This window comes from Mizuhopecten yessoensis, unplaced genomic scaffold (genome assembly GCF_002113885.1).
Source record: "Mizuhopecten yessoensis strain PY_sf001 unplaced genomic scaffold, ASM211388v2 scaffold11025, whole genome shotgun sequence".
NCBI classification, from domain to species: domain Eukaryota; kingdom Metazoa; phylum Mollusca; class Bivalvia; order Pectinida; family Pectinidae; genus Mizuhopecten; species Mizuhopecten yessoensis.
Window position 1 is genome coordinate 481,642 of NW_018408841.1, and position 13,499 is coordinate 495,140.

Genomic DNA, 13,499 nt, shown 5'->3' on the forward strand with positions numbered 1-13,499 from the left:
TATTTGAGAAGTTCTGGAATGTATAGTTCAGATTAACATTGCTGCAATGGAACTGAAATTCATTAAATACCAGGTAATCAGCTCTTAAAATTTTAATTACAACACAATATTCATCACTAACTTTGTCCTTTGTCAGTAGATTGGAGATCATCACTCCACAGGGATGTGTTTGTTAGCAAATTCTATTTTATAAACACCCTCAGCAGTGTAAGAAGTTTAATTTTTGTATTTTTCCTTTGACAGGCACCTTAAATTACAGATGAAGTACAATGTATACATTCATTTTTTTTTATTTGATGTAAAATATTACACGACATCCGACAATTTGAATGAAATGTTAATGTACAAAATTAGCCAGTATTCACATGGTCAGCTGGTTTATATGAAAATCAGATGAAGTCTCAAAAAATACTTTCAGATATGTCAACCTGTGATATACAACCCACCCACCCTTCAACACATACAATTCTCAGTGGTTAAATGACTATGAATAAACTACTTATCATCAAAGCATTACTAGCTTTCTATAAAACGCACCAAAAATGTGTTTTATATTTTTCTACAAAAGTTGTCTGCTAACGTATTGTTCCTTTATATGAATGTTAAGAGATATTGCCCATCTTGAATGTCACACCACGCATATTTAATCTAACATGCATCATTTCAAGGCTTATTCTAAAAGCTTGGTAAACAGTCTAGATGAAAAGATGCCCTCCTATCAGCACCAAGCTTGCTAGTAATCCTTAAAATACTACATGTATTGTATTTGTGTACTTCTCCATATGTACCAGTAGGGGGTACAATTCTACAGATCTGATGATTTTTGAATGCACTCAGTAGTTGAACTTTAATATAATTACACATGTATTGATTGAATTCTTAACTTTGAAAACTTTCATTTCTGTGTACATAATCAATATATTTTCTTGGGAGTACTGATGTACAGAAAAGTCTGTTAATATGACCTACAAGCAAAAAATAAATTACAATTTGTACACTCAAAACATAAACAGCACTCCAGGATAACCGGCCTCTTAATTGATTTCTTCATATCTCAGAAAGATATCACCTAGACTACAAAACTTAATGGCAGCACAATGCCGAAGTTATATTTCTGAAGTCATTTGCGTAATTTTCTTTTCCGTTGTCATACCAGATGCAGAAAATCAATATATTGTTCATGATTAGTTTCCACACAAGAGTATTTTGGTCCATTTTTGTAAGAACAGTACAAATTCACAACAGTTTGATTTTTGTTAGATTCTAGGAAGCTGTCTGTTCTAAATCCCCGGCTGGTGTGTCTGGTTCCTCGTCATTGTAAATGTTTTCGGCCTAAAATAACAACAGGACACAAATGTCACATAAGACAATCACAAAACCAAGTACGATAAAACTAACTTCATCCTTCCAGCAATTTCGGAATTATTCATACAGGGGTGATAATAGGCAATAGTCAGAAATGTAGGAGAGTTGTTCAGACTTAAAACTCATATCCAAAGCAAAACGTTTTTGTTTATCATTAGCTATGTATAACATAAGTATTACGAGCCAATTTATTCCGACTTCAGTGAGCAAAGGGCTATTCTCATATCTGAGGGGAATTGTATCAGATTTCAGTTTGTATCTATCCCAAGAGATACTCATTATAAAATACAGCAATTGTGGGTGACAGTGTATACGAGATATGCTCTGAACCAAGTGGCCCACAGTGAACAAAGACCTATAACTGTAGTGGGTCACAAGACATTCTGCCATCAACGGAGGTACATACAAACTTAAAACTTGGCAATGGTTGATTACAGAGTACAAAGTGATGGTTACACATTATTATCTTCACTGCTGTGTCAACGATTTTTTAAAAGTTCCAAACTACTTACCATTTGCCATACTTGCATGATGTTGTCTTCAGATACAGAGCAAATTACCCAGGGTTCATTGGGGTTCCACGAAAAGTCCGATATTTTTGCTGTGTGTCCACCATGAATAAACTGAAAGTAAAACATGAAATACACATGGATTTTCCCCCTTAAAAACACTTCTGAAATTTCGTATTTATTGTGAATTTTTATGAATTTTTAAATTTTAATAGGGAAATGTGTAAACCACACATAATTTTAATGTCATTTCAGTCCTTAATTGGCAAAATAATCTTTCTTTCAAATATATGAGATAAATGATCATTGCTGACAAGGAAAAGCCCCTACCAGTAGTTCTGGGGGACCGTCTTCAGCATCCTCTGCTGATTGCTCCTCTCCAATTTTACTACAAGAGAAGGATACCATCAATAGCAGAAACATGTACTTTTAGGTTCATTTTAAAATCAAATCAGAGATAAAAGATTCATATAGTATCATTTGCTTTTGAGAATGATTTAGAACACTGTACTTTCATGATCAGATTGAGAATGATTTAGAACACTGTACTTTCAGATTGAGAATTTGAAAATGACTTGCACTATTTCAAATGGGGCAGCTATATATATAGCTAGGAGGGGAATAGAACTATTCAGAGGCCTATAAATGAATGTAGTATCAGCCTTTTTATATATTATTTTGCTAAATGCAACATTTTTGTTATTACGCTAATGAAGACCAATAGGAAACTTCTGAAGAGAACATTGCTGCCCCTGTCATTTGAGGCTGCATATTGTACCTGAGATCCCAAACATGAAGTCTTCTATCAGTTCCACTGGACGCCAGGATGGTCTCATTATGGGGCGACCATTGGACCTTCAATTAAAACAAAAGTGTTATCAATTAATGGATTAAAATTTCATTTAATGGATTTTGAGATAGGCAATAAATAATTAAACTACAAAGATAAACATTATTAAATAATCAAAATACAAAGATAAACATTATTATGTGTCACACTGTTTTGGCGATCAATAGCACTGCCTTTAACTGCAAGTAAAATGTTTACAGGAACATTGAAAGCTAAAAAAGCTACTCTATATTGTGTTAACACCCCCCCCCTCTAATATTCTTAGACCAAATGTGATCACATATAAATCCAAATATGGTAATAAACTATATAGTGTTTCGGGAAGAGAAGGCTTTTGAAGATAAAACTGCTTTATTTTGCTTTCAGCCCTGTCCCTCACCCCTGCCATGAGGGTTACAGCCTTCATTATATATATTTTTTATTATGTAATTGACATTTGTTTCAATCTTACATCTTGCCTAATTATTTTGGAATACTCAAAAGATATATTGCTCTTACCTGGAAAATTTCATCTTTGTGCGATTCAAATGAATGTAATTTCAGTTTAAGATTTCGGAGATCCCACAGAGCAACAGTCTAAAAGAAAAAAATATGAAATATTTGCAAAATTTAATCCAACAGAAATGGACAATACACAAGCACAATTGTTTGAAAATACTTAGTGGAAACAATTTTCCCATTTCTTGGATAGGTGGGTTTTTGGAGACATGTGTATTACTGACCTTGTCTGCAGACCCTGTGGCTAATATGAATTCACTGTACGGGTTGAATGACAGACAATTGACCTCGGCAGTATGGGCATCTACCGTATGACTTGGTTTTGTAGTGTCATTTGATCGTGTGTCCCAGCTGTGAAAAGAAAATAGTTCTCGAGCCAATTCCTTTTTTGTTATACATCAGACATCTTTAATGGTAAATGATATTTATCAACACCAGTTAATTTTTAAGGAGGCTATTAACTAAAAGTAGACTCAAAATCTATACTTTATCAATAATTCGTCAGATTAAACACTGAAAACTGAAATGCATGAAGACATTATAAAACTTCAATAGACCTGAAACAGGTGATTTAAAAAAAAAAAAAAAGTCTTCTTCAATAGCTATGTCTTGAAATTAAATCAAAGTAGTAGCATTACGGTATCTTCATTTTTGAAATACTTACATCATCAATTTCTGGTCATCAGCAACTGACCCAAATAAACTTTCATGGAGTAAATGCCATGCCACATCCTGCAAAAGAAGGAACAACAAGTTCAGAAATTAGAAATCAAAATAATAATTAGCTCAAATCCTTGGAATATTAATCTAGTACTTAGGCCATTTTTTTTTTGATTACTTGGTTCTCAGGCCCGCGCGCATTTCATTTTAGGGCACCGCATTGCCAATTTTATCGTTAAAGTAATAAAAAAAAAAGGTCCGCATGTCGTTTTTACTCGTTAGTCACCCAAGTCCTGAAAACGTTTGAATAAAGATAAGAATTGATATACAGGCAAGCCTTAAAATGATTATGACTTATTAGTCTTGTGTACAAATGGCGCTCATTTCGGTACAAATAAGGAATGGGGGGTTCGTGATCCTCGTCTGGAACATTGTGGGGGGATTTTCGGAGGCTTGCTCTACGACGGGTCTCTACACAACTATAAAAAGACAAGGTAATGCCCACAATGAACGTTTTACAAACTACCTCCCTGCTGCATCTCTTTTGGAAAAAATTGGCCTGAGAACCAAGTAATTAATTTTATTTGGCCTTAATATGGAAAGTCAATAAATTGACTAGTAACTGTTGTCTAAAAGATAACCTCACCTCTACAACGGATGTATGGCCTGTAAAAATTGTGTGTGCATCTATGACTCGGCCCTCTTTTGGCGCTGTATTGATATCCCACAGACATATTGTCTACAAAAACATAAAAAGATAAAATCAATGCAACATTAATACTTAACTTAAAAGCAATACAAAACAGATTTTGAAAGCCAAACCGAATCAATACTATGAATAAGTGATAAAACTGTATGCTGTGACTTTAATATAGACAGTAATACACTGTATTTGAAAAATAACTTTGCTCTCCTCTGCAGGGCAATTGGACAAATTTTCACTTCCTCCATATACCTCATCAGTTGGTACAGAGGCAACAGACCTTGCATTTTTCTTGCCTGGAAAACTAATCAATATACCAGTCCTATTTTAAGAACTCCTCTCGGTAAAATAATCAATTGCAACATTTACTTTTTATCAATTGTAACCAATTCATTAATTTACAAACTACTGATATTTATACACCATTAGTTTTGACAAAATCAATCCAATTATCTTATTATTTTTACATACATGATCATCAGAAGCACTCAACAGATGTCCGTTCAAATTTGGGTTCCAGGATAATCCATATCTGAAATTAAGAATATCACCTTTACCATGAGGAAAACTTGATATCAATGACTTTTTCTGAAGTTAACATGTTGTTTCTCATTCTAAAATGGCGCTTTGAAATTTTATTCAAACAGTTCAAGAAAAGAGTAATATTTTTCGTGTAAAACTTACCCTTCCTTTTGATGACCTTTTAGACGCAATTCAGGAGTACATTCTCCACTTGGATCTAATAAATGAAATGATCAATAATTACAATACATTCTGATTCTTGCCATTTTGTCTACAAAATCTAAATTGCTGCCAGTGAGACCAAACAAAAAATATTTGGTGTTTCCGGTAACCCTAACTACCCTATTTTCCGGTAACCCTAACTACCCTATTTTCCAGTAACCCTAACTACCCTATTTTATTTTTGTGTTCCTACTCTTAACTTTTTATTAAAGGCAATTTTCAAAGAAGCACTGTTAAAAGTCAAGACCACTCTCTTATATGAACTATATAAAATTATTAGTTAAAAATAAAATGTATTACCTACCTATCGTAATTTTTTTCCAACATGACACAGGAAACATATTTTTTGTCTGACCTGATTTACTTGTCTCCAGCACAGTATAACTTGTTTCATATTATTAAGACCAGTCAAATATACACCAAAATAAAAAGTGTATATTCATATTTATTTAGAAGTACATGTACAGAATAGCACATTAATAAGAGACCATAGGTTTAAATCACACTGGCAGTATGACAATATGTTTTCTTTTACTGCTCTACACAACTGCATCTTCGCTAGCCAAGTGTTCGCTTCGTATACACTCCACTGATTTATTAGATGCGAGCGATTGCCACCTAGGAAAATTTGAAGGCTTGGTAAACACGGCTATATCCGCCAAGGGTAAGTGGAGTGTATACGAAGCGAACACTTGGCTAGCGAAGATGACCCAACTGTATAAATAGATATTAGCAGTGAGCATGATGGGAATCATATTCCTACAAATGGCTTTCCCGAACTCCTGGACATAGACTGTCCGTTGACCACTCTCACTGTAATGTGATTACCTGGTTTAGAGGGATGTTTTGTGTAGTCAAAAACCAGTACATCACTTGATGGCGTTTTGGTGGCGAGGACACATGGGTTCTGTGGCATGTACCTCGCTCGATTCACCTCTCCCTCATGGTTTATTTTAATTTCTATCTCAATCTTCCCACTTACAGATCCAAAACCTCCGAACTCTGAAAGGAAATTGAAGCAATATATCAAACATTAGTTTTACATTTCATAGACATATTACTCTCTATCATGTTAAAAACATTTCACTCTAACAGTAGGAGTAAAACAGATGAACAAACTTTTAGACATGTTTCACTCCTGGTCTAGTTTTCTCAGTTTTTGTTTGTATTTAGTAACATCAATTGAAATGCCTTTGATTATGGCACTAACAAACCCTGTTGTAGACATTTTTTATGATGAAGATAAGTTTTCTAGTGCAATATCTCTTGATCTTTTGAAAAAACACAGGTCAGTGGGCTCTAAATGTATACATAATGCCAATATTTAATACATAACTTGGGACGCTAACTGTTCATCTCGCTCTAACCCATAACTCACTAAAACACTGAACATGTACAATGACAACCATATATCTACCATACAATATCAAATAAAACTTTGTAGAATTATGAAAATGACAAATTGTATTTCTATTCTCCAGGACCTTACCTCCCTTTTCACTGTCATAATGTGATGCATCAAATTGGGCATTATCATTGGGTAGCTGAACACTTGCAATCAGGAGATGGTTTTGTTCATCAGAGCTGAAAGAAATCAAGGGCCAAGGGAGTTGTCTCAGAAAACATTTGGAGAAAACAGAAGCAAATCCAGACTTCTTTTGGAATGAGATGCATACGTGTCATTTTAAAAACTATTAGGAATTGATGCATAATTTGGACTTGAAATTCTTATCCCCACCTCCTTGCACTTGAATAATCATATTAATCTATAAATGGAACAGACTGTTTATTGTCACAGATTCTTGCTACAAGATATACATGTAAAGCTTGATGAGAAAACATGCAATTAGTCGCTCCAGTCCTCACCCAAAGCTAATGCGGCCATGATGATTACTGAGGAGCAGGGCTACAGAATCTTTGGTTTTTAAATTAATATCACATAATTTTAAGTACATTTAATTTAAAAGATCAATTTCTACACTTTTGTTTTCCAATTTTGAAAATGTGATCAACATCATATTTGGTTTTCCTTCATTAGCTAATTAATTATACTGGGTAACAATGTAATATTAGGATTTTTTTTCATGAAAACCTGCACTAATAATATCTTTATTTTCAATTGTGTTAATATATCAAATATCATTTCCCTTGCAATAGAATACCAAAATAGAATACTTTCTTTCCTTCATTTGGGGATTTGATCTCTGTTCATCTCATCATTGTATGCATCTCTCAAATCTTGCTCTTATTTTTCTCAAATGTATCCATTAACATACCTTGTCCTTTGAAAGGGAAGAAAAGAAAAAAAGAATGATTAAAATATGTAAAAGACAATCAAACATTTCATAAATGTATATAATGAAAATATCTTATTTTTTTATTTTTATTTTTTTTATCAAAGCCTTACCTATTCAATGCAATAAAACCCGACAATGTATTTTAATTGCACCCATATAGTTCCATGCCAATTAAACACCAATGCATGAAAATGAACCCAACCTAATAAATTAAACAGTATATGTAAGGCTGTTTTTACTACTTTAGCAATGGAATCTATGAATTTGGAATGTGTGCGACAAGTAACCTAGGGGAAAAAGTAATATGTGGTAACAAACAACTACAGTGATAGGAGCTTTAGCAAAGAGTATTCAATAAACAAACAGGACAGTACCATAGAGTTTAAAAAAGAACAGGTTTTGCATTGGGAATGGGGCTTATATTTGGTTACAAAAAGCCATGTTATCAGTGCTGGTGAAATGTTATCTATGAAGACAGTCTCATAAATGAACCCAGTGCAAAACCTTCACAAACCAGCCAAAAACAAGAATCATAGATGTCAGAATTATTTTCTATTCATAAAGTTGGAATAATACAAGCTGTTACCCCTACAAACTTTTCCTGGACTTGGGTACCTAAGCACCATGTATGAATGCCCAAATCCCAGAGACTTTAATATGCCTAATGGAATGGCCATCTTTTATGGTATCAAAATTATCAGGGGGCGGGGCGGATGCAGAATAATGGTATTCCATTACAATAAATAAGCATAGCAATGCTTTTATACATACAAGGTTCATACAGATATTTTCAAATCTAAAATGTTACTTTCATAACACATTATAGGTTCCATTACCATTTTGTCCTTTTTACTTTACTGTTAAAGCAGAAACCTCTCTTTTATTTGGGCCTTTTCTTAGTTTAACCTTAAAATTGAGGACTTTTTAGACTCAATCATCAGAGCCTATTCTGTCTGTATGAACCTTTGGAATTTCCTTCAAGCAACCAAGCCAGCGACATATATCTGTCATGTGATATGTATTCCAAGGTGTTAGTGAGCTATAATTGTTGAAGGAGTTAATGACTACAAATATCATTTTTAACGAAAAAATTGATACAAGAATCATCACGATTAGGATAGAATAATTTTGATTCAGGATATTTTTTGAAACAGTTAAGCAAACTTTTAAACAAGTCTGAAGACACTTACGTGTGTGTTCCTAAGATGAGTCTGTGAAGAGAATAGTCTTTTCCTTCTGGTCTGAAATAAATAAGTGAAGTATTAGAGCATGTAATTAATAACTTGATAAAAAAAAAATCTTTCCCTGTAAAATGTTACACATCTTAAAATATTTATTTTTATATAACTTTTTTTCTAGATTTTCTAAAAATTTCTGATTGGTCGAAAAATCATCAGACAAACCCTTTATCTTGTTATATTTACAATGAGTTTAAATTACTAGCAGACGCATACAACTTTCCCAGTGGTAGAATTATAATAGTATTTTTTTTCCAAGTCCAGGGTCCAATGAATTTAAATTTGAAATTGGGGAAAAATGAGGAGAAATAAAATTTCATACATTTTCCAGTTTCTGTTAATAAATTTAACTTCTTATCATGAGAAATTGCTTTCTTTGATATTGGAATTTATTATTTATTTTTCAATGCATAAGCTTAGGTCTAGCGTACAGTTAAACTCTAGTACATCTAGTATAGGCTTGAAACAAATTCTGATAGCCAGAATTTATTTTTTCTATTTTATTATACTATATCAAATATATACGGTAGTTCTAATATTTGTCCATTTCCGTTAAAAGGAAAACTTTGATTTTAATTTTAAAGTCATTTATTTACCTAAAACTATTTAAATGTAAAAAAGAAAATACAGTAATAAATGAAATTGAACAGACAAATAGATTGATCATTTCCGGATTCTGTGCCCGGATGTTGGTTCCCTTATTAGAAAAGAAAAGAAAATTATTTACAAAGATTTCTTCTTTGATGGTTAGTATCACTTTCTCGAGTAATACATGTTGTTAATTTGTTTTACTCCAACTTTAATCACACAGGCAAGACAAAAATAGCTAAGTTTTACAACATCAAATCAATGCAACAGGAATAACTTTATTACATTCTGATGTATACTTTTGAAATTTTATTTTTCAAGGGATTCAAATATATTTTTACTTTTCTTACTGACATGAATGTTTTTACTGTTCCCTCTCCACACTGAGTGTATTTAAATTTTGCAAAAATGGCCATCTGTTTGGGAATTTTTCAATGGCAAATTGGGAATTTTAGCAAGATTTTCCGTGGGGGGGATAACGGCCCCAAATGTTATTGTAAGAAAATCTGTATTATCACTTGTATTTTGAATATCCTAGAATACAATTATACCGTGTGACATCAGGTAACCACTGTGCTGTTAAACTTGGCCATTCCAGTGCGTGGGTCATGACCAGGTCATACAGAAAAGGAGTATTTTTCTTCCATATTTTGTATTCTTCATTGATGACCCTCTCCTCAACTGCATCATCAAAACCCTCTGCAAAGAATAAAATTACAACGGTCTTATAGCAACATTAAACATGTTTGGAAAAAACACTAACAAGACAAAAATCTCACAGAAAAACAACTGTAACAAAATCAAATGAAAAATCAAACTCCATGACATGCTAAAAAAATTTTTTTGTTACATTCATTGATGCACAATAATTCTGAAATCACATTTTGCTATTGCAACACTGATTTTCTTTTAAAATTAAGAAAATAAATCAGTGATTTAACAGGATGCAATGGCTCCCTTATTCAGATTGCCTGGCTATCATGAAGACTAGACTGGGGTTTACAACAGGATAATAGAACTGTGTATACTAAGGCTGACTTCATTTGGGAATTCAAGGTGTTATATTTAGGACAGCAATAATAATTTCTGACCAACTGTATTTCAATATTTCATTAAGTATACCAAAAATTGTATGGTATATGTAGTAAATCATACATCAAATTGAAGATAAGGATTAACTTGTAAATTTAAGTTTATAAGCTCCATATGGGGGTATGTCACCTCCTGAAATACATTGTACTTTAAAGCTTTTCACCCTCAAAAGGTCTGCGGCTTGAGCCATATAAAGGGTTAAAAATTTGTGATTCATGCCTGATTTTACCCCCAACTATTATGCCTTGCAAAAACACTGCAGTTATGTCAGTCGGTTTTCCTGGGACAAGGATAGTTCAGCTTGTTTAAACAAGTTCATAATCTTGATAGCATTTATGTTTATTTGACAGTCGAAGCTAGTGCTTGTGGTCTGCATTCAATGACTACCAGCTCCCCCCAGCTAATCAACACCCCAGGTTACCAGTCTACCACTTTTACCAATTGAGCTAAAGGAAAATTCCTTCCAGAAGCTAGAAGTTAAAGTAACCATAATTCCCAGTCCATGCGAAATATGCCAGTCCGACAGACATGTCCAGCAAAAATTACTGACAGTCCAACAATCACGATTATAATTCCTGACCATGTCACTTAAGCGTTTGAATGCCTTGTAACATTCAGTGCAGTCCATTTGTTTTAACAAATTTTATTATATATATATATTAACAAAGATTCAACTCGAGAAAGGCCTAGAGACGCTATCCGTCTTTTGTTCTATTTTTTTTTTACATATATTAACATATATAAATGGATAAGATAACAGGCTAGGCCCATATAAATCTGCTCCAAGATGGTGTAATTATGACATTATATATATACATGTAATTAACAAGCTATTTATAAATCAATCTCTGCAGTAACTTGTAATGAGATTGATGGAGTGAAGAACTTTTCATTTAATTATGTACACATCAAACAATTTTTGTATGTTTCTTTTCAATTTCCTTTGGACTAGTAAGTATTTCAAGCTAACCTGACCGAAATGTACTGTAAAAGTTGTTCCAGTCCGGCAAGCTTGGGATAGTTACCCGATTGATTGAATGTCTGGTAAGAAAATTTGTATTTCGCATGGACTGAAATCCATTTTCCCCCTAAATATCACGACAATCAAGGTTCTAAATCCATATCACCACAGAGAGGGAAATGGTCACCATTTGGAAATCAAGAGTGATGTGCTTCCATCGGATGATCTCTAGCTTCTAAGTCTAGTAGCCGTCTGATCTTATTCTTCCATACTACATGAAATGCTGTTTTTTAATCCACACTGTGTTAGTGTATATCATGTCAAATTTTACCCTTTGCTATATTAGCATGTATGTATAATACACATGTATAGATTACAGATAGTGTTTTAACACATCGTTCATAAATATGTCAAACCTCTGAATTTCATATAAAAAACATAACATAAATAAGTGTCAAGCCTTATGATAATATTATAAAAAAATAAAAAATGTGCAATTGATTCTAACTTACATACATGTGACATAACCGTGTATTTTTCTGTAATGAAAAAATTGTCTGCTATGCTATTTATATTTACTTGTTACTACTAATACTATTACATAATGTTATTGTTATTTTACATACTTTTGTTTGTCGCAATAATAGCTCTCAAGTGCTAATGTTCCATGTTGATATGTATGCGACTCTAAATAAAGCTTCTTGTAAGGGAAATTCCTTCTAGGTCAAATGTAGACAGGACAGAAAGTTATTAATTTTGTGTACAATTAAAACAAGCCGAAGATAACTGCTGCAAGAGCTGTTAAAACTTAAGTGTAGGCAGTATTAAAAACAACTTATGATAGGGAGTGAATTGACAGTGGATCTGGTGCGTGGGGTCAAACGTAACAAATGAATATTGGTTTGTTTGAGACCCCCCCCCCCGCCCCCAACCTCACACCATAATAACGGATAAATCGGTTGTACAAAATGCAATTAACAGAGTCAAGCATTCGATGTTATAATAGTTAACAACCAATCACATTTGCAATTGGTTAAATCATTAGCTATTTAATAAGTAGACTGTCTAACTAATAATCATGTTTATTTTTATACAACATGTCGCCAAATACCGGCCGGTGGTAAACTCTACCCCGGATGCTAACAAATAGTGTCATCAACATAATACTCGATACAATAAGTTATATGCGAGATATATATGAATACTATGAATATTTGTTCATTATAACTGCACTTATTTCCTTACCACCGGGATCCTTGTCTGTCATCTTTCAAAATTTCCTTTCTTTCAGAAGACCGACAAAGACACATGCGCAAGTGCTCGACGTCTCGCGCCAAATTTTTTCGAAGTGCGGACTGGAATATTGTAAAATAAATATTTGACATTATATTTTCATTTATTTGTATGTCTTTATATTCTTGTAGTTACATGTTGATAATTAAAATATAAAACTTAATATTTTACTTACCAACATTATATTTTAATGTGATGCACAATACATTATTTTCCTCTTTTAAAGTTGACAAAATAAATGTTTTTCAACCTCTAATGTTATTGCTTAGAATATCAAATAAAAATTTGCAAAAGTCCATGAAATAAATCATATTATATTTCAACCATTAATGTCAATGATATTTTTTTATATAATTTATGTGTGGTACATCACTTCTATAGGAAATCGAAAATTAAAATGGCTGCCAAGGGAAGAGTATCTCGGACATAGGAAGACATAGCCGTCGAAAAGGACTTTTGGACAATTGTCATGCGTTTTAATGGCGCTGGATTTTACTGCTGAAGATATAATATTTTGAGAGAATTATAAAGTTTTTATGAAAATGGAAGGATTGACGCTTAGTCAGCAAGAACAAATTTGCTATGGTGAATTGTTCCAGACCTGTGATGTTGATGGTACAGGGAGAATCACTGGTGTTCGTGCTTCCGATTTGTTTCTATCTTCAGGTCTAAGCCAGGATCATCTCATGCAGGTAACTGAA

At 33.1% G+C, this 13,499-nt stretch overlaps 1 protein-coding gene across 1 annotated transcript; it reads right to left on the reverse strand.

The window, feature by feature from the left end:
* Nucleotides 1-274: 274 nt before the first annotated feature.
* LOC110464712 (histone-binding protein RBBP4) lies at nucleotides 275-12,853 on the reverse strand. The gene is made up of 16 exons (XM_021520070.1): nucleotides 12,751-12,853; nucleotides 10,004-10,151; nucleotides 8,817-8,867; nucleotides 7,606-7,611; nucleotides 6,819-6,913; nucleotides 6,158-6,331; nucleotides 5,270-5,324; nucleotides 5,057-5,117; nucleotides 4,529-4,621; nucleotides 3,887-3,954; nucleotides 3,447-3,573; nucleotides 3,223-3,300; nucleotides 2,653-2,729; nucleotides 2,205-2,262; nucleotides 1,878-1,988; nucleotides 275-1,332 (listed from the first exon to the last, which is right to left on the reverse strand). The coding sequence occupies exons 1-16, from the start codon at nucleotides 12,770-12,772 to the stop codon at nucleotides 1,264-1,266; spliced, it is 1,293 nt and encodes a 430-aa protein (XP_021375745.1). The 5' UTR covers nucleotides 12,773-12,853; the 3' UTR covers nucleotides 275-1,263.
* Between the last annotated feature and the right edge of the window lie 646 nt (nucleotides 12,854-13,499).